The following is a 21,999-nucleotide window of genomic DNA, read 5'->3' on the forward strand; positions in this document are numbered from 1 at the left end:
CAAGGTGCTTGTCTGCAAAGCCAAAGGACCCAGGTTCAATACCCCAGGACCCATGTAAGCCAGATGCACAAGGTGGCACATGCATCTGAGTTATTTCCAGTGGCTGGAAGCCCTGGCACACCCATTCTCAAATCTCTCTCTCTCTCTACCTCTTTCAAATAAATAAATAAAAATGAACATTTTTTTCTCAATTTTTATTAACATTTTCCATGATTATAAAAAATGTCCCATGGTAATACCCTCCCTCCCACCCCACTTTCCCCTTTGAAATTCCATTCTCCATCATATCCCCTCCCCATCTCAATCATTGTACTTACATATATATACAATAGCAACCAAAAATGAACATTTAAAAAAATGAAAGATTAAGCTGGTATGGTTGCACAGCCTTTAATCTTAGCACTTGGGAGGCAGAGATAGGAGGATTGCTGTGAGTTCAAGGCCACTTTGAGACTACATAGTGAATTCAAGGTCAGCCTGGGTTAGAGTGAGACCCTATCTTGAAAAACCAAAAAAACCCCCCAAAAAACCAGGAAATGGCTTAGCGGTTAGGGGGACGGACTCTGAAGCCAAAGAAAAACCAAAAAACCCCCAGTGTGGTGGTGCACGCCTTTAATCCCAGCACTCGGGAGGCAGAGGTATGGGGATTGCCATGAGTTCAAGGCCACCTTGAAACTACATTCCAGGTCAGCTTGAGCTAAAGCGAGACCCTATCTTGGACCCCCCCCCCCCGCAAAATAATAATAATAAAATTCATGGATGATTAGTGCAATGTTTGTGAATTACTTCATTGTGAACTCCAGAGAGTAATTATATATTGAAACATTACTGATTTTTGAGAATAGTAAAATCAGTAGTAAAATTGATTTTATCCTTTTCTTAAAAACAGGAATGTTGTCAATTCTTACTCGGATATTCAGGTAAGATTAGCTATATTTTGTCATTATGTTATTAGATAGAAAATCATCATAAATATTTATAAGAATATTTTCCAGAAATTGCTGTTAGCATGAGGAAGGGTTAATTTTGTTAATACATTTGGAACTGATGTTTAATGTTAAGTGTTAATCAAAGCAGTTGATCTTCTGAATTAAAATATTGAACATCACATTATCTTATTTTATAAGTAGATTCTAAAGGGTGTTCTTTCCAGGTGTAAGTTTCTATGACAGAAATAAACAAAAGAAAAAAAACAAGCAAAACTGGTAATAACAATGCAAATCATTAAATGATAACACTAAATTTATTTTATAAGATTGGAGTGGTGGACACACCTATGATTACAGCACTTGTGTGACCATGGCAGGAGGGTTGTCCACAAGTTGGATATCAGCCTGGGCTATGTAGCGAGTTCTAGGCCAGTGTGGGCTGCAGAATTGAGACCTTGTCTCAACAAAACAAAACAAAAATTTCATTTTATAAATTAAGTAATGATGTATGTATATTACAGATATGTAGGAGAAGCAAATGTGAGGCTGAGGAGATAGTTTAGTCAGTAATGTCCACAAGCATGTGGAATGTGGATTTGAATTTGATCCCCAGAATTCACCTAAAAATGCCAGGCACAGTGGCACATGCTTGTAATCTCAGTGCTAGAGAGGCAAAGGCAGGAAAATCCCTGGTATATGCTGGCCAGCCAGCCTAGCCTAATTGGTTACTTCTAGGAAAATGAAAAATCCTGTCTCAATAAAGGTGGACAGGGCTGGAGAGATGGCTTAGCAGTTAAGGCGCCTGCAAAGCCTAAGAGGTCATGCTCTGAATCTCCAGATCCCATGTAAGCCAGACTCATGGTAACACAAACACGTTGCTGCACATGCACACAAGGGGGCGCATGTGTCTGGAGTTTGTTTGCAGCAAATGAAGGCCCTGGCATACCCAATCTCTCTCTCTCAAATAAGTTTACAAAGAAAAAGTTTCTGAAGAACAGTATCCAAGGTTGTCCTCTGGCCTCCAAATGCATGGGCACACACTTTGACCCCCCTTACCCCCTACACATTTAAAACAGAAGAAGCTGGCTGGAGAGATGGCTTAGTGGTTAAGGTACTTGCCTGCAAAACTTAATGACCTGAGTTCAGTTCCCTAGCACCCATGTAAAGCCAAATGCACAAAGTGGTATATCCATCTGGAGCTTGTTTGCAGTGGCTAGAGGCCCTGGTGTGCCCATTCTCTCTCTCTCTCTCTCTCTCTCTCTCTGTCTTTATATGTGTCTCTCTCTGCTTGCGAATAAATAAATAAATATATTTAAAGAATAAAAAGCAAATTTGGTTTTTAATTTCTCCTTAATTTTTCCCTCCAGCAAATTACAGTGAAGTTACTGACATGTATGTGTTCTTTCTTACTAGAGTTGGCTGGAGTTGGGAAATAAACAAAGAGCAACCGCTGCTACTGGTATGAATGATAAAAGCTCTCGTTCTCATTCAGTTTTTACCCTGGTGATGACCCAGACCAAGGTACTTTGTTGTTGATGGTGGTAAATACATTGGTTTTATATTTTTCTTATTTTCTTTTGTTGATCAAAAAGTGGAAGTAGGTCTGGTGGGATGGCTCACCAGTTAAGGTACTTGCCTGCAAAGCCTAAAGACCCAGGTTTGAATCCTCTGTACCCATGTAAAGCCAGATGCACAAGGTGATGCTTATGTCTGGAGTTCGTTTGCAGTGGCTAGAGGCCCTGATGTGGCTATACTCTCTCTCACTCTCAAATAAATAAATAAATAAAATGCAAAAAGAAGTACAAAAGCTGGGCGTGGTGGCTCATGCCTTTAATCCCAGCACTTGGGAGGCAGAGGTAGGAGGATTGCCAAGAGTTCAAGGCCACCCTGAGACTACATAGTGACTTCCAGGTCAGCCTGAGCCAGAGTGAGACCCTACCTCAAAAAACCAAAAAAAAAAAAAAAAGTACAAAGTGTGTAATTAATTACTTAAACATCAATGGAAAGCTGGGTGTGGAAGGTGGATTGCCATGAGTTTGAGGCCAGCCTGAGAATACGTAGTGAATTCCAGGTTAGCCTGAGTTAGTGCGAAACCCTACCTTGAAAAACAAAATAAAACAAAACAGGTAAACATCAAGGGATTTTACAAAATATGCATAATAACTTTTAATGATTTTTCGTATATGTAGCAATATGTTATTATCATTGTTTTTAAGTCAGTAATAGATGATTGGTAATTTATGATGTTGGTAAAAGCTTATCAGTATATGATAGTGTTATCAATACTACATAGTAATTATAGAATACTTTGAAAAACATTAGAAAACACAACTTTTTTTTTGGTAAATTTAGCTATAGGTTCCACCATTCAAGCCCCTGTAAACATTTTGGTACATAATCTTTTAGTTGTTTACAATCACATTTAACCAAATTCAGAAAATCTCGAACAATCATACACCATGAAAATTCCTTATAGAGGTAATTTTTAAAAATTTATTTTTATTTATTTGAGAAAGAGAGAGAAAGAGGCAGATAGAGAGAATGGGCACACCAGGGCCTCTAACCACGGCAGACAAACTGCAGATGCATGTGCCACCATGGTCATCTGTTGTGCATCTGGCTTACATGGGTCCTGTGGAATTGAACCTGGGTTCTTTGCCTTTGTAGGCACGTGACTTAACTAACTGCTAAGTTGTTTGCTTAATATAACTAGGTAGTTGAGAATTTTGATCTGTTTAAAGTAATTTCTTGGGCTGGGAAGATGGCTTAGCAGTTAAAGGTACTTGCTTGCGAAGTATACTGGCCCAGGTTTGATTCCCCAGTATCTACTTAAAGCCACATGCAGAGTGGCACATACATCTCAAGTTTGTTTTCGGTGGCAAAAGGCCCTTACAGGCCCATTCTCTTTTTCTCTTAAATAAATAATATTTTTTTCAAGGCAGGGTCTCACTCTGTTCCAGGCTGACCTGGAATTTACTATGTAGTCTCAGGGTGGCCTCGAACTCATGGTGATCCTCCTACCTCTGCCTCCCAAGTTCTTGGATTAAAGGCATGCGCTGCCACGCCTGGCTAATAAAAAAAACTTTTTTTAAAATAAAGTAGCTTATTTTGGCATTAATCTAAGCACTGCTCAATTTCTCTGTTTTCTTTAGACTACATAAATATTTATGCAGCATAAATTATTTGTTAAAGAAGAGATGGTTTTTAAAAGGTATTTCTTATTTGAGTAGAGAGAGACAGGAGGAGGAAGATAGAAAGAGAAGGGCATACTAGGGCTTCTATCACTACAAATGAACCCCAAATGCAAGCACCACCTTGTACATCAGGCTAATGTGGGTACTAAGGAATCAGACCTGGGTTCTGAGGCTTTGCAGGCAAGTGTCTTAACTGCTAAGCAATCTTTCCAGCCTAAGAGATGGTTTTTTAAAAGAAATAAGTTATTGTAATTTATATAACTTTTCCCTCTTAGAGGCTTACATGGATGGGAGTCATAAAAGAACTGAAATTATTCTAATGTGATTTTGCTGTAGACTGAGTTCGTGGAAGGGGAAGAACATGATCACAGAATAACAAGCCGTATCAACCTAATAGACTTGGCTGGCAGTGAACGCTGCTCTACTGCCCATACAAGTGGAGATCGACTGAAGGTAAATAGGATGACCTCTACTGACTGTCTTTGTCTGTCCCTCTCCATGTACATATATATGTATGTATGTATGTATGTATGTGTGTGTATATATATATATATATATATGCATACTTATATAAACTTATGCATATATATTTTTTCTTTCTCTGTTTTTTTGGGGGGGGCGGTTTCGAGGTAGGGTTTCATTCTAGCTCAGGCTGTCCTGGAATTAACTATGTAGTCTCAGGGCGGCCTTGAACTCATGGTAATTTTCCTACCTCTGCCTCCTGAGTGCTGGGATTAAAGTTGTGCACCACCACACACAGCTTCTTCTTCTTTCTTTTCTTGTGTGTGTGTGTGTATGAGAGAGAATTGATGTGTCAGGGCCTCCAGCCACTGCAATTAAACTCCAGGCACATGTGTCATCTTGTATGCATGTGTGACCTTGCATTATTGCATCATATTGTGCATCTGGCTCTCATGGCACCTGGAGAATTGAACATGGGTCCTTAGGCTTTGCAGGTAAGTGTCTTAACCACTAAGCCATCTCTCCAACCTATATTTTTTCTTATTGAAATGAGGTCTCACTATGTTGACAAGGCTGGCTCTGAAATCTTTAGCACAAATGATTTTCCTGCCTCAGCCTCAGTAGCACTCTTTTATCTTCTTGCTCTTTTCATTTTGATGAAGTTTATTTTAGTGCATTATATTTAGGAGAACGCAGACTGAGATACTAAAAAAACAAGTTATCTATAGTTTATTGTATTGCTGTAGTTTAGTATTAAATACTTTTTGGTTATAATGATATAATGACTTTTTTGTTAGTATAATACTGTTTGTTTAACTTCAAAAATACCTCAGCATTCTAAACATACAAGAAAACAACCAAAATGTTGCAAATTGTGTTTAAGTATAGAGGCCCTTGAACTTTCATTGATGCAGTAGTAGTTTTGCTTTGCTGACAAAGATAAATTCTAGTTTAGAAATAGTTTGAAAATCTACTGCACTTAAGAAAAAAAAAAAACCTCCAAACACTTATGCCAGCTGACCCAACTCTGCTTTTCTACAACTAAGAATGTCAAAAGAGGGCTGGAGAGATGGCTTAGCGGTTAAGTGCTTGCCTGTGAAGCCTAAGGACCCTGGTTCAAGGCTCGATTCCCTAGGACCCATGTTAGCCGGATGCACAAGGGGTTATATGCGTCTGGAGTTCGTTTGCAGTGGCTGGAGTGCCCATTCTCTCTCCCCCTCACCTTTCTCTCTCTGTCTGTTGTTCTTAAATAAAGAAAGAAAGAAAGAAAGAATGCTATGTCCCTGTATAAAACAACCTGAAGCTGAAGGGATGCCCACTGCAGTATCAGCAGGTCTTCCTCACAGTGCTTCCTCACACCTCTAATAGAGATGCCAGAGTCTGTGGATTTGATGTTGGGATGGAATTCTAGAGAAGAATAAGAAAAATCCAGACAGTGGTCTTCTGGGGGCATTAGGATTCTTTTTCTTCTTGCCTCCTTTAGCTGGTGCACTTTATCCACCTTTGCCATTTCATCAAACTTGCATTTGTCCTTGCTGGACATTGTCTTCCGCCTCTCAGAATACTTCTTGGGAAACCGTGAAATTGACAGGAACCTCTGGGTTTTTCCTATGTTCTTCTCTGTAAGTCTGCACAAAGAGGGCATAGGAGACTTCTTGCCCTTTGGCTTCTTGGTCACCTGTAGCCATTCTGACTGAAAACAAGGAGCTTGTGTGAAGGCATGGGAAACGTTGATACACCTGAATCCTTCCTTTCTGGCCACCTAACAACAGGGAAGACAAAGAGGTGGGAAGGGTGTGCAGGAGGAGAGGCAGGAGAAGGCCACTAGCAGGGGCAGGAAAGTTGTGCTGTTGTTGCTGTAGGAACAGCAATGGCAGGCCTATAATGACTTTAAAAAATATATTTTATTTATTTATTTGAGAGAGAGAAAGAGGAAGTGAGAGAGAGAATGGTGTGCCAGGGCATCCAGCCACTGCAAACCTCCAAACGTGTGCACCCCCTTGTGCATGCGTGCACTCCCTTGTGCATCTGGCTTACGTGGGTCCTGGAGAATTGAACCGGTATCCTTTGGCTTTGCAGGCAAATGCCTTAACCGCTAGGCCATCTCTTCACCCTATAATGACTTTTTAAGGAAACAGATGCTCAGTTATAAGAAAGTTGATAGTTTATGGAAGAAAGTATTTATTTGGTAATTATATGAGAGGAGGGGTATATTTTGTGAAATAAGTTTGTTGCTGAGAAGCTAAGGAAAATGTTTTCAATCTTATATCCAGGAAGGTGTGAGCATTAACAAGTCCTTGCTAACTCTGGGGAAGGTTATCTTTGCACTCTCTGAACAAGGAAACCGAAAGAGAGCTTTTATTCCGTATCGTGAATCTGTTCTTACATGGTAAGTATCTTGTGAAATAATAAATAATTATGTAAATATAATGGGCTTATATGGTAGAGTGTTTGCATAAGACTGGGTTCAATCTTCACCACAGCTAAAAATACACACACACACACACACACACACACAGAGTGAGTACTGTGAGGAAAAGGATGATGGATACAACTTTGGCATAGATAAGAATTGTGAATCTAGATTTGAATATCAGCTTTACTTCTTATAAAGTTTGTGATTTGAGCAAATTCCTTAATAGTATAGCCTGTTTCCTGATCTATAAAATGGGGATTATATTAAAGCCTTTTAAGCAATATTAAGGATTAAATACTGTAGGTCCTAAGACATAATATGTACTATGAGTATAAGCAACTAAATTTGTTACAAGTTTTAGCATGTAATACCAAACATATTTGTATAACGTGAAATTGAATTTTTTTTTTTTTTTTTTGCCTACCACATAATGACTAGCACCCAGATTCTTCATAGGTGTTTTTATAGTAATATATGTTTTTACTTGCTTAAAAAGCCTGATGGCTTGGGGTAGATTCTTCAGTACCCACATAAGCCAGATGCAAAAAGTGACATATGCCTCTGGAGTTCATTTGCAGTGACAAGAGGCCATGGCAGGCCCATTCTCCACCCCCACTTGCAAATAGATACAGTAATATATATTTTATTGCTAATATATTAAATTTACCTCTGTATATATTTAGTATTTACTTCTGATGAGCATTGTTATGGATAGAGGAGTCCCAATTTACAGTGGTTTAATTTAAGATTTTAGGTGGTGTGAAAAGTGATTGTCAGTCAGGATAAAGTACATCTTGTTTTGGGGTTCTTTTTTTTTTTTTTTCCAAGATAGGGTCTCACTCTAGCCTAGGCTGACCTGGAGATCACTATGTAGTCTCAGGATGGCCTCAAACTCATGGCAGTCCTCCTACCTCTGTCTCCCAAGTAGTGGTATTAAAGGTGTGTGCCACCATGCCTGGCTACTTTAAAGTTTGAAATTTGATTTCTCCTCCTGCTAGCTAGTGATATGTGTTAAGATGCTCTCTCAAGCAGTCAAGGTGAGCAACAGCATCAAGCCACACTTGCATTCAGCCATGAGAGCACGAGGGTAAACAAATCCACATTCCACAGTGTTTCTAAGCTATGAAATTATTACTTATTTTCACTTTTGTCTTTAACAACTGCTGTTTATTTATTTGAGAGAAAGAGAGAGAATGGGCATGCCAGGGCCTTCACCTGCTGCATATAAACTCCAGGTGCATGCAACAACTTGTGTATCTGGCTTACTTGGGTTCTTGGGAATTGAATGTGGGTCCTTTGGCTTCACATGCAAATGCCTTAACTGCTAAGCCATCTCTCCAGCTTGTTTTTAGATAGGGTCTCACATAGTCTAGACTGGTTAGGAACTTACTATATAGCCAAGAATATTTATGCTATGTAGCCTTCACCTCCTGAGTGCTGGGATTACAGGTGGGTGCCACCATACTTAGTTAAGGCTTCATGCATGCTAAACACATACTCTACTAACTGAATTGCTTCCATAGTGCTGTTAAATACTTTTTATGTTTGTTTGTTTTTAGAGGTAGGCTGATCTGCAGTTCACTATGTAGTCTCAGGGTGGCATTGAACTCACAGTGATCCTCCTACCTTTACATCTTTATAATTGGTTTACATTTTTTAGCTTATATATTGTCTTTTTTTTAAAAAATATTTATTTATTTGAGGGGGGGGGATAGATAGAAAGAGAGAATGAGCATGCCAGGGCCTCAGCCATTGCAAACAACCTCCAAACACATGTGCCCCCTTCTGCATGTGGCTTATGTGGGTCTTGGAGAATCGAACCAGAGTCCTTAGGCTTTGCAGGCAAATGCCTTAACCACTAAGCCATTTCCCCAGCCCTACATATTGTCTTTAAAAACATATTTTTATTTATTTGGGAAAGAGAAGAGAAAGAAGAGAGACAGAATGGGTTTGCCAGGACCTCTTGCCACTACCAATGAAATCCAGATGTATGTACCATTGTGTACATCTGACTATATATGGGTACTAGGATTGAATCTGTGCAGTAGGCTTTGTAAATATGTGCCTTTAATCACTAAACCTTCTTCCTGGCCAACATGGGTTTTTATTTATTTATTTATTTATTTACTTATTTTTGCACTGGCATGAAGCTCACTATATAGCCTTCACTATCCTTGAACTCGGGGTAATTTTTCTGCCTCAGGCCCCAAGTGATGTTTTCTACCTTGAAACCTATAAGGAAGAATTTAATTTTTTTTTTTTTTTTTTTTTTTTTGGTTTTTCAAGGTAGGGTCTCACTCTATTTCAGGCTGACCTAGAATTCACTATGTATTCTCAGGGAGGCCTTGAACTCATGGTGATCCTCCTACCTCTGCCTCCCAAGTGCTGGGATTAAAGGCATGCACCATAATGCCTGGCCGAGAATCTAATTTTTAAATGCCTTTGGAAATTTGGAAATTGTGAAATTCATTATGCACTAATAAAACGGGTATTTTTAATTCCATAGTTCTTTTTGTCTCTAAAATAAAGCTTTTTTTTTGTTTTTTGTTTTTATTTATTTATTTGAGAGTGACAGAGAGAGGAAGAGGCAGAGAGAGAGAGAGAGAGAGAAAATATGGGCGCACCAGGGCCTCCAGCCACTGCAAACGAACTCCAGACACGTGAGCCCCCTTGTGCATCTGGCTAATGTGGGTCCTGGGGAATTGAGCCTCAAACCAGGGTACTTAGGCTTCACAGGCAAGCGCTTAACCACTAAGCCGTCTCTCCAGCCCCAAATAAAGCTTTTCTTACATATATATTTTATTTATTTATTTGACAGAGAGAAATAGTGAGAGGAAGGGGGAAAGGGAGAGAAAGAGAGAGAGAAAGAATGAGCTTGCCAGGGCCTCCAGCCACTGCAATGAACTCCAGATGCATGACCCCCCTTGTGCATCTGGCTTATGTAGGTTCTGGAGAATTGAACTGGGATCCTTTGGCTTTGCAGGCAAATGCCTTAAACACCAAGCCAACTCTCCACACCTGTAAAATAAAGCTTTTGTACATAGTACAATACAGAATTTTTGTTTATATGTTCATTTATTGTTTCAACATTTATTAAAAACCTATATATATATATATTTTTTGGTTTTTCAAGGTAGGGTCTCACTCTGGCTCAAGCTGACCTGGAATTCACTATGTAGTCTCAGGGTGGCCTCGAACTCACGGCGATCCTCCTACCTCTGCCTCCCGAGTGCTGGGATTAAAGGCGTGTGCCACCACGCCCGGCTAAAAACCTATTCTTTAAGAGTGTAGCATTGGGAATACAAAGATGACCAAGACACAAGTCTTCCTAATAGCTCACCATCTAGTAAGGGGAGTGGTCTCTTAATAAATAGTTGGTGGCCAACCATGTTTTAAAAACATATGCACAGGTAATTGCCTCATGAAACCATGCAGAAAGCATAAGAAAAACAAAGCGTTTATGGGATCTAAAAATATCTACAGAAAATAAAATTAATAATAAAAAATAAATAGGTGTGGATACCAAAAAGGTTTTAAGTAGTATTTGAGTGAAGCATATAATACTGTATTACATGCTTTATTAGTTTGTTATTTTCTACATAATTACTGTTATTAGACTGTGATAAAAGCAACGTGTAATTATGATTCTTCCCTCCTATCTCCCTTGAAGGCTATTAAAAGAAAGCCTGGGTGGAAATTCAAAAACAGCAATGATAGCTACAATCAGTCCTGCTGCTAGCAACATAGAAGAAACATTAAGCACACTTAGATATGCCAACCAAGCTCGTATGATAGTTAATATTGCCAAAGTAAATGAAGACATGAATGCTAAGTTAATCAGAGGTGCGTATTTTCTTGTAATTAAAAAATTATTTTTCCAAAGTTTAGACTTGCTTATAATTCATATCTTGATACTTTTTCATACTTATTTATTACTAGGTCTGGTTATAAGTTTTACATTGTTGGAGGAAGATAGGTAGGGCAGTGAGAAGGAGAATAAGTTGTAAGGCCAGAAAACAGAGCATGGGCAAAGGGAAAACAGCAAGCCTTAATCACATTTTTTAGGGCTTGGGAGATGGCTCAGCAGTTAAAGACACTGTTTTGCAAAGCCTGCTTGTCTGGGTTTGATTCCCCAGTATTCATGTAAAGTTAGATGCACAAAGTAATGCATAAATCTGGTGTTTGTTTGCATTGGCAAGAGGTCCTGGTGTGCCCTTTTCTCCTCCCTCTCTTCCCCTCTCCATGACCATATATAAGTCAAAAAATATACACATGGGCTGGAGAGATGGCTTAGCGGTTAAACTCTTGCCTGTGAAACCTAAGGACCCCGGTTCGAGGCTCGGTTCCCCAGGTCCCACGTTAGCCAGATGCATAAGGGGGCACACGCGTCTGGAGTTCTTTTGCAGTGGCTGGAAGCCCTGGCTCGCCCATTCTCTCTCTCTCCCTCTATCTGTCTTACTCTCTGTCTGTCACTCTCAAATAAATAAATAAAAAAAAATATATATATATATATATACACATGTTTTTGTTTTTTTGAAGTAGGTTTTCAATCCAGCCCTGACTTGGAATTCACCTGTAGTCTCAGGTGGCCTTGAACTCACAGCGATCATCCTACCTCTGCCTGCTGAGTGCTGGTATGAAAGGCATGGGCCACAATGCCAGGCTAGTAAAAATATTTAAAAAAATTTTCAGACTTAGCCATAAATGTGTACAGCAGTAAAACAATGAAGTTATTTATTATTTTGCTCTTCATACGTTTTCATCATCGTATTTCTTACACTTTTTCTTATTTTTTTAAATTTTTTTGTTATTTTTAAATTTTATTTATTTATTTGAGAGTGACAGAAAGAGGCAGATAGAGAGAGAATGGGCACGCCAGGGCCTCCAGCCGCTGCAAACGAACTCCAGACACGTGCGCCCCCTTGTGCATCTGGCTAACGTGGGTCCTGGGGAATCAAGCCTCGAACCGGGGTCCTTAGGCTTCACAGGCAGTGCTTAGCCGCCAAGCCATCTCTCCAGCCCCACTTTTTCTTATTTTTAATTGACAATTTCAGTAATTATAGACAACAAACCATGGTAATTTCCTCCCCCATGCTTTCTCCTTTGCAATTCCATTCTCCATCATATCCCCTCCCCCTTTTAATCGGTCTCTTTTTTATTTCGATGTCATCATCTTTTCCTCCTTAGTATGATGGTCTTGTATAGGTTGTCAGGCACTGTGAGGTCATAGATATCCAGGCCATTTTGTGTCTGAAGAAGTTATACTTTTTCTTAGTTCATTCATTCCACTGCTGTTTGGTGAGAGCATCAAATTCTAACCACTAGACCACCAGGGAACATCAGCTTAAGGCTATTTGGGCTTGAGTTTCTACGTAGCCCTAACTTTATGCTAAAGACAGCTTTCTATTTATCTTTTAGTATAGATTTTAATACCTGTAATAAATCTTGCTTTTATTTGGCTTTGAACTTCACTTTAACCTTGGTTATGTGAAACTGCCGTCTTTTCATATCTTTGTGCTGATTCCTTTTAGCAGCCAAAGGTGGTAAATACTTCAGAGACTAGAAGTGGAGAAGAATCAGTTTTCTCTATCATTGTCCATCCTTTCTCTTTGGGCCCCTGTTTTACAGATAGGATTGTTCTCACTAAAACAAACTTCCTGAATTCCAGCTTGAATCTTTCTGATGTTTGTCCTGTGTGTCTTTTTGAGTAATGTTCCCAAGGACAATCTCAGTTTATGTCAATTGTCCTAGTGTAATTAATAGTGCCCTCTTTGCCTCTTAGAAGTATCCTAGAAAAATTGATTGCTACTTGCTTGTTTTCCCTTTGCCCATACTCTGGGCTGTTTATGAAGGGGTGAATTTATTAATATGGGAATACTTCTGGGTTAAGGCTAGGTAGAAATTTATAGATTGTGTAAGTAAAGTTGATGTCGCTATTACTTACTCATTTGTTTTTCTTTATTTTCTTTTTGGTTTTTCAAGGTAGGGTCACTCTGTAGTTTCAGGGTTGCTTCAAACTCACTGTGATCCTCCTACCTCTCCCTCCTGAGTGCTGGGATTAAAGGCGTGCACCACCACGCCCAACTTAGGTTGTTTTTTTGAGGTAAGGTCTTGCTCTAGCACATGCTGACTTGGAATTCACTGTGTAGCCTCAGGCTGGCCTTGAACTGTCAGCAATCTTCCTGTCTCGGGCTCCCAATTTCTGGTATTAAAGGCATGTGCCACCACACCAGGCTTCTTTAGTTTCAAATCAAATGTGTTTATTCATAAATATATTGTATAAATCATAGATCTTGTCATTATTAGTTCATAGTAATGTGCTGCATTCTTCAGTTCCTCCAGATGGTAAGGTGGAAGAGGAGACAGGATTCCCCCTGGGCTTCTTGCCTTTTCAGTCCTCTCTTTTCCCCAGGATGTTCTAGCATGGCTCCTATTTGGCCATCTTTCTCTCTCTCACTCTCTCTCTTTGGCTTTTCAAGGTAGGGTCTTACTATAGTCCAGGCTGACCTAGAATTTACTATGTAGTTTCAGGGTGGCCTCAAACTCATGGAAATCCTCCTATCTCTGCCTCCTGAGTGCTAGGATTAATAGCATGTGTCACTATGCCTGGCTGTATTCTGTCATCTTAACCAGAAGCCCCTATTCTTTTTAAAAATATTTTTTTTTTCCTGGAATAACATCACAGTTTTAAAGTATTTAATTAATTAATTTATTTGAGAGAGAGGGAAAGAGAGGCAGAGAGAATGAGAATATGAATGGACACACCAGGACCTGCAGCCACTGCAAACTCTAGACACATGTGCTACCAGCTTACTTTGGTACTGGGGAATCATACCTCTGTCCTTAGGCTTTTCAGGGGAGTGCCTTAACTGCTGAGCCATCTTTCCAACCTGCCCATATTCTTTTTATTTTTTTATTTTTACTTATTTATTTTTGTCTTTTTTGAGGTAGGGTTTCATCTGGCCTAGGCTGGCCTAGATTTCACTATGTAGTTTGGGCAATGCTCCTACCTCTGCCTCCCAAGTGCTGGGATTAAAGGTGTGCACCACCACACCTAGCCTTTATTTTTGCATATTTTTATGAGGGGGGGGTGTGGTGGAAATTGGCACGTCATGGCCTCCAGTCAGTAAAATCAAATTCCAGATGCGTGCGCCATCTTATGCACATGTATGACCTTGCATACTTGCATCTCCTTGTGCATCTGGCTTATATGGGACTTGAGATTAGAACATAAGTCCTTAGTCTTCACAGGCCTTAACCACTAAAACGTCTCTCTAGCCCCTGCCCCTATTCTTTATTTGATAGTATTTGAAATGTTAAGTGTAATAGATTATGCTTACATTGGATATTATTATGTAACATGTATCGTTTTATAAATCTTTAGAACTGAAAGCAGAAATTGAAAAGTTAAAAGCTGCTCAGAGAAACAACTGGAATATTGATCCTGAACGATACAGACTTTGTCGACAAGAAATAGTAGCCTTAAGAATGAAACTGCATCAACAGGAGAGAGACATGGTGGAAATGCAAAGGTGAAGAAATCAGTATATTAAATGTTACATGTATTGCTGTAGAATCTAGGATTGAGAAGGACCTTCAGAGAATACCTAATTTTTATTTTATTTTTTAATTTATTTGCAAACAGAGAGAGATAGAGATAGAAGAGAGAGAGAGAGAGAGAGAGAGAGAGAGAGAGAGAATGAGCATGCCAGGGCCTCTAGCTACTGAAAACAAATTCCATACACATGGGTCCTTTGTGCATCTGGTTTATTTGGGTCCTAGAGAATTGACCCTGGGTCCTTTGGGTTTGCAGACAAACGCCTTAACTGCTAAGTCATCTCTCCAGCCCAAGATAATACTTTTCCCCTACATATTCATATTCCATATGAATAGAGCAGTCTGCCTTCCAGATACCCTGCTAGATAGTTACCTGGTCTTCACTGATTTTTTTTCTGGGGGGGTTCGAGGTAGGGTCTTGCTGTAGCCCAGGCTGACCTGGAATTCACTATGAAGTCTCAGGGTGGCCTTGAACTCACGATGATTCTCCTACCTCTGCCTCCCAGGTGCTGGAATTAAAGCCATGTGCCACCATACCCAGCTGATATTTCTTGTTTTTTAATTTTTATTTTTTATCTTTTCACAATTTTTATTAACATTTTCCATGATTATAAAAAATATCCCATGTTAATACCCTCCCTCCCCCACCCCACACTTTCCCCTTTGAAATTCCATTCTCCATCATATACCTCCCCATCTCAATCATTCTACTTACATATATACAATACCAACCTCTTAAGTACCCTCCTCCCTTCCTTTCTCTTCCCTTTATATCTCCTCTGCTACTAAGTATTTTCCTTCTCACGCAGAAGCCCAATCATCTGTAGCTAGGATCCACATATGAGAGAGAACATGTGGTGCTTGGCTTTCTGGGCCTGGGTTACCTTACTTTTTCCCCATTTAGTAATATGTTTGCTGTAGGCTTGTCATAAATAGCTTTTATTATATTGAGATGTATTCCTTCTATTCCTAGTCTCTGTAGGACTTTTATCATGAAAGGATGTTGGATTTCTTTTTTTTTTTTTTTTTAATTTTATTTATTTGAGAGAGAGGGAGAAGGGCAGGCATATTTATAGAAAGAGAGAGAGAGACAGAGACAGAGGGAGAGAATGGGTGTACCTAGGCCACTAGCACTGCAAATGAACTACAGGTGCATGTGCCACTTTGTGCATTTGGCTTATGTGGGTGCTGGGGAATCAAACCTTGGTCCTTAGACTTTGCAGGCAAGCACCTTAACCATTAAGCCATCTCTTCAGCCCTTCACTGATATTTCTTGATTCTTAGTCTTGCCTGTTATTATTTTGTTTTTGGAAAGAGTTTGGAAAGAAAAATTTGAACAAGCTGAAAAAAGAAAACTTCAAGAAACAGAGGAGTTGCAGGTATCATTTTTGCATTTTAAAGTCATTTGAAATAAAAGAACTATGTCAATAAACATATTTATTTGTACTAACATTGTATCTGTACAATGAAATGCCATAAGGAGATTTAATATAAAGAATTAGATCAAGATTATAATTGCCTACAGCCTGTGATCAGGTTAGATATTTAAAACATCAATAAAATATCTTCTTGTATTCACTTTGGTTTTACAAATACTTATTAAACATCTATGTTATATTAGCAATTATGAGGCCAGGGTGAATAATACAGTTTTCACTCTCAGAGACTTTGTGATTATAAAGCTGAAATGTGATATGACTTGATTAGGTGGAACCAAATGAAACTGTCATTTTCATAGTATAAAGTGTTGAGCATTGCAGTTTCATGTAATTCATTCAGTTGCCATGAAAAATATATAAGAGGTAGAGAAGCAAGACAGAGGAAGTAGTAATTAACCTTAAGGAGGGTAGTTATCAGAGAGACAAGTGAGCATGGTTTTGTATGATTAATAGGAATTTGCAAGGCTAATAAAGTTAGAATTTTCCAAGTAAACAAATGCCATATTTTTAAAATATGTATTTCTGAAGTTTAATGTAATTTTTAAATTGACAACTTCCATAATTATAGATAATAAATCATGGTAATTCCCTCCTTCCCCCCACTTTTCCCTTTGAAACTCCACTCTGCATCATATTTCTCCCCCTCTCAATCAGTCTCCTTTATTTTGATGTCATGATCTTTTCCTCCTAATATGATGGTCTTGTGTAGGTAGTGTCAGGCACTGAGGTCATGGATCCAGGCCATTTTGTGTCCAGAGGAGTGCATTGTAAGGAGTCCTGTTATCCCTTTGGCTCTTACATTCTTTCCACCACCTCTTCTACATGTACCCTGAGCCTTGGAAGATGTGGTAGAGATATTTCAGTGCTGAGCACTCTCCTGTTACTTCTTAGCAGCATGGTACCTTCTGAGTCATCCCAACGTCACTGCCATCTGAAAAGAGAAGCTTCTTTAGCCAAAAGTGAGAGTAGCATTAGTAGATGGGTATTAACATTAAGAGAAGTGCCAACTGAGCAGTTTGGTGGGCATAGTATATACATTTAGCCAGACAGCAGCATACGTCACACCCCTAGGACTCATGAGTTCCCCTGTCATAGGTTTTCAGTATCAGACATGTATTCCTTCCCATGGAGTGGGCCTCCAGTCCAGTTAGAGAGTGGTTGGTCTCCCCCGTAATAGATATGCCACTCTTGTACTCATTGGCTCATTTTGGCCTGGCTGGCCAAATTTAAGGCTTTCAGTGTCCACTGTTGTTTTTCTCCACTGTTGAAAGAAGTGCCATATTAAAAGCATGGAGATAGGACAGACATAGCTTGGATGTCTAAAGAACAAGAAGTTTCATGTTATTGGAATTTAAAGCTGGAGAAAGATGCAAGGCTCAGATTATGATATCGTGAGGAATTTGAATTTAAGGGATGGGGTTTTAAGTTGAAAATGGAAAAGAAGCCTTCTTTGAACAGAAAGTCACTTAGTAAGAGTGTGGAATAAGGCAGTGATGAGAGTGGAGGCATTAAATTTAGGAGATAGAAAGGTAGCAAAAGTGATAACTGCTTTTAAATGCTGATAATCAGAGAAATGGGAAAGGCAAGAATGACATCCAGCCCAAGGAAGGGTAGGACTGCTTACAATGCATTCTTCCAGACACAAAATGGCCTGGATATCCATGACCTTGCAATGCCTGATACTACCTACACAGAACTCTCATAATAGGAGAAAAAGATGACATCAAAATAAAACAGAGACTAATTGAGAGGGGGGGGATATGATGGAGAGTGAATTTATGAAGGGGAGGTAGGGGAGGGAATTATGGCTTATTATCTAGAGTTGTAGAAGCTGTCAATAAAGTTAAAAAAAGCATGATTTCCAGGTTTGGAAAATGTACATTATGAAATTAGCAGGTCATTGTAGTGGTAGAAGGACAACAGTAGGTTTAAGAATAACAGAGATGAAGACATAGAGCTGTAGGGACTCTTTGAAAATGAGAATTGTATAAGTTAGGTAGAGTGGTGTAAGGTTTAGAGAAGATTTTTTGCTGGTTTTATTTTTATTTCTTTAGAGGATGGAAATTGAATCTTTTAGAGGAATCAAAACTCATTAATGTAGTAAAATTTGAAAGGATATTTGAGAAGGTGAGTAAAGATCAAAGGTCATGGCTGTCAAAGACATTTTATTGGAAGTGAGTGCTTTAAGAATGCAGAGGAAGAAAGGGGAGTTTCCTGAGAAGGGCCAGTACAGCGCCACAGAAGAGGTAGATTTGCCAGACATGATGGTTCATATCTAGAATTGCAGCATGTGGGAGGATGAGGCAGGAGGATTGTGAGTTTCACACTAATCTGGTCTATAAAGGGAATTCCAGGCAGGTCAACTATATATGACCCTGTTTCAAACAAAAACAAATAATAAAAAAAAAAGACAAAGCCAAACAAAAAAAAGACGTAAGATTTGGGGCAGGCTTTGAAATTCGGGTAATAGTTTGATTAATAGAGAAGAGATGATTGTAGGATGGGAAAATCTTACGAGAGTAAAAGTAGGAACAAACAGTTGATATGAGATTATAAGGAAGTAGAATTGGAAAGATAAATTAAGGTCTTGACTTTTAGGCCAAGGAATTAAAACAATATTTTATTTGTGTATTGATTTGCAAGCAGAGAGAGATAGAAGACAGATATTAGGGAATCAAACTCAGGTCATTAGGCTTTGTAGGTAAATGCCTTAGCCACAACCATCTCTCTAGCCCTAGGCCAAGGAATTTTAAGGTTTATCTTTTAGGAAGTAAGGAACTATTTGCAAGTGTTTAACAGGGAATTGAGCTTTGAAATTTGAAAGTAGGAAATAGTTGGTAGGGTGGTTGGTAGGCTGCTGCAGTAATTTTGGTATGAATTGATAAGGACCTGGATTCAAATGATGACAGTGAAAATGCAACAGAAAGAACTGGTCTAAAGACAGCTGGACAATAGCAGTAAAAAGTGATGGGCTGTTCTAAGAGTGGGCTGAGGGTGGTGAAGGGCAAAGATGGATCAGCAGTTGGAGTTTATTGGTATAGACATAGAAGTCACAAAGGAGCACTTCTAAGAAACCTTTAATTGGGAGGTGGTGCTGGGTATTCAGACTCAGTTATCACACACACAATGGCATTCTGCCTTTGATCCCTTAGCCCCAAGATGCCTTTAATTTATTGAGACTACATAAAAAGGCTCTAATATTTAACATAGGCCATTCCTTTTAGGTGAATTTAGTAATTTCATGCTGTGGTTAAGGTGTTTTTCAGTTTTCTTTTTCTTTTCTACTTCTTCTAGAAAGCTGGGGTTACTTTTCAAAGGGACAACCACTTGCCAAACCTCGTTAATCTCAGTGAAGACCCACAACTATCTGAGATGCTGCTATATATGATCAAAGAAGGAACAACTACAGTTGGAAAGTATAAACCAAACTCAAAACATGATATTCAGTTATCTGGAGTACTGATTGCAGATGATCATTGGTATGTTAATTTTATAGCCCAACCTTTTTTTTTTCAAGGTAGGGTCTCACGCTGGTCCAGATTGACCTGGATTTAACTATGTAGTCTCAGGGTGGCCTCAAACTCTCAGCGATCCTCCTACCTCTGCCTCCCAAGTGCTGGAATTAAAGGTGTGCGCCATCACGCCCAGTTTTTTTTTTTTTAGATTAAAAAAAAAGATTTATTATTATTTTTTAATTTTTATTAATATTTTCCATGATTATAAAAGAAATCCTACAGTAATACCCCCCCACTTGTCCCTTTGAAATTCCATTCTCCATCATATCCCCTCCCCATCTCAATAAGTCTCTTTTTTATTTTGATGTCATGATCTTTTCCTCCTCTTATGATGGTCTTGTGTAGGTAGTGTCAGGCACTGTGAGGTCATGGATATCCAGGCCATTTTGTGTCTGGAGGTGCATGTTGTAAGGAGTCCTACCCTTCCTTTGGCTCTTACATTCTTTCCGCCACCTCTTCTGCATTAGACCCTGAGCCTTGGAAGGTGTAATCGAGATGTTACTCAGTACTCCAGTCACTTCTTTCTAGCACTATGATACCTTCTGAGTCATCCCAAGGTCCCTGCCATTTGAAAAGAGAATATTCTGTACCCAAAGTGAGAGTAACGTTAATATAAGGGTATGAATATTAAGAGGAGTGCTTACTGGGGAGTTTGATAAGCATAGTATATACATTTTTCCAGACATCAGCAGATGTTACACACCTAGGGCTCATGACTACCCCTGTTTTAAGTTTTCAGTATCAGGGATGTATTCCCCCCATGGAGCGGGCCTCCAGTCCAATTGGAGGGCAGTTGGTTTCCACCATGACAGACGTGCCACTATTGCACCGGTTGGCTCATTTGGCCTGGCTGGCCAATTATAAGGCTTGTAGTGTCCACTGTTGAGTATCTTCACTGGTGGTATCTCTTTCTCCCACTGAACTACATGTAGAATGGCTTCTTCCAGCTTTCTGTCAGCTGGTCTACATGGAAGAGGTTATCAGCTCAGTTCCAGCAGGATTTCTCAGTGGCCTTGCAGTCCAAGTATGTGTAGTCTTCAGCAATAGGGTCTTACCATCTATTCCTGGTGGTAAACCAAGGGCCTCGGCAATGGCCTATAATGTTTTGGGACCAGTTTTTTAAACTTTTTTATTTTTAGTTTATTTATTTGAGAGTGAGAAGGAGAGAGAATGCACATGCCAGGGCCTTCAGTCACTGCAAACAAACTCGAGATGCATCGCCCCCTTGTGCATCTGGCTTATGTGGGTTCTGGAGAGTTGAACTGGGATCCTTTGGCTTTGTAGGCAAATGTCTTAATGGCTAAGCCATCTCTCCAGCCACAGCCCAACCTTTTGACATTATGACATAATGTTGTCATGTATAAATGTATTGGGCCACATTGGACTCATGTGGTCCTCAGGGTGTTGATTGGACATACCTGTATGGCACCACCTGTTCATTTTCCACATCTTGTTAACTGGGCTTTCCTTTTTAAAAAAAAATTATGATTTGTGATAGTGAGAGAGAGAAAGAGGCAGATAGAGAGAGACAGTGGGTGTGCCAGGGACTCTAGTCACTGCAGACAAACTCCAGATGTATGTGCTACTTTGTGCTTCTGGCTTTATGTGGGTACTGCGGAATCAAACCTGGATTATTAGGCTTTGCAGGCAAGCTCCTTAACTGTTATAAGGCATTTATTTACCCTAATTTAGTTCCAAAAAATCTTTGTAAGGACTGTTAGCATGCTAATTGAGATTTGAGAGCTGATGGAGATAGGGAGAAAATGTTCTGCATGAAAGGGATGACTCAAAGGGGTACTCCTGTGGTTATGTGAGCATGAGAAGGGCTTCAGTGGGAAAACAGTGGCAGCTGAGAGAGATTGGTGGTTGAAGCCTGATTTTGTGGGGTCTAGAATGTTAGGCTGTGGAATTTTAATGGCAAAGTACACAGAGTTTGGGGAGGAAACACGTAGACAAGTTTAAAACACGATTTAAACAGTGGACTGCTGAGAGGCATGTACTGCTTAGGGAGTGAACTGTTTTTCTCAGATATATCTTTTGGGGTGTTTTAATAGACCTTTCCTCTAGCTACAGATCCTGGAGGTCTTTAGGACTCATCTTTGCAGTTTTTTCTTTCAGTCCAGATAGCTCAGAGATGTACTGCTCTTTAGAATTTCTTGTTTTCTGAATAAAAACACTCTTCATGTAACATTTATAACTGATTTTTCAGTGTCATCTTCTAGTTAAGGTCTTTTTAGTTAGTTGACTGCTTTTCTTCCTGGATAATTCCTCCCCTTCCAAGAGGGAACAAATGTTCTTTCCATTATATCAACCCCCACTCCCAATCTGTTCTTTCTGTTATTAAAGCTCAGGACTAGGGGTAAGAACATTTGCAACTGTACCTCTCAGAGGAAATCATAGCCAATATTTTTTTCTTGAATTTTTTTTAATGCACCTTTTTCATTTTCAGGAAAGATTTGTTCTGTTTTGTCTTTTGATTTATTTTTA

The 21,999-nt window shown here is 39.4% G+C and overlaps 1 protein-coding gene across 1 annotated transcript in view; it reads left to right on the forward strand.

Moving 5' to 3' along the window:
• The window catches only part of Kif14 (kinesin family member 14), a 97,957-nt gene that overhangs the window by 20,575 nt on the left and 55,383 nt on the right, over positions 1–21,999 (forward strand). Inside the window, exons 7-14 of the mRNA XM_004659461.3 lie at positions 890–920; positions 2,343–2,450; positions 4,460–4,576; positions 6,859–6,974; positions 10,672–10,844; positions 14,386–14,533; positions 15,874–15,937; positions 19,292–19,476. Coding sequence (XP_004659518.2) covers positions 890–920; positions 2,343–2,450; positions 4,460–4,576; positions 6,859–6,974; positions 10,672–10,844; positions 14,386–14,533; positions 15,874–15,937; positions 19,292–19,476 — 942 coding nt within the window. The remainder of the gene's footprint in view (positions 1–889; positions 921–2,342; positions 2,451–4,459; positions 4,577–6,858; positions 6,975–10,671; positions 10,845–14,385; positions 14,534–15,873; positions 15,938–19,291; positions 19,477–21,999) is intronic.

This window comes from Jaculus jaculus, chromosome 1, assembly GCF_020740685.1.
Source record: "Jaculus jaculus isolate mJacJac1 chromosome 1, mJacJac1.mat.Y.cur, whole genome shotgun sequence".
In the NCBI taxonomy this organism is placed as follows: Eukaryota; Metazoa; Chordata; class Mammalia; order Rodentia; family Dipodidae; genus Jaculus; species Jaculus jaculus.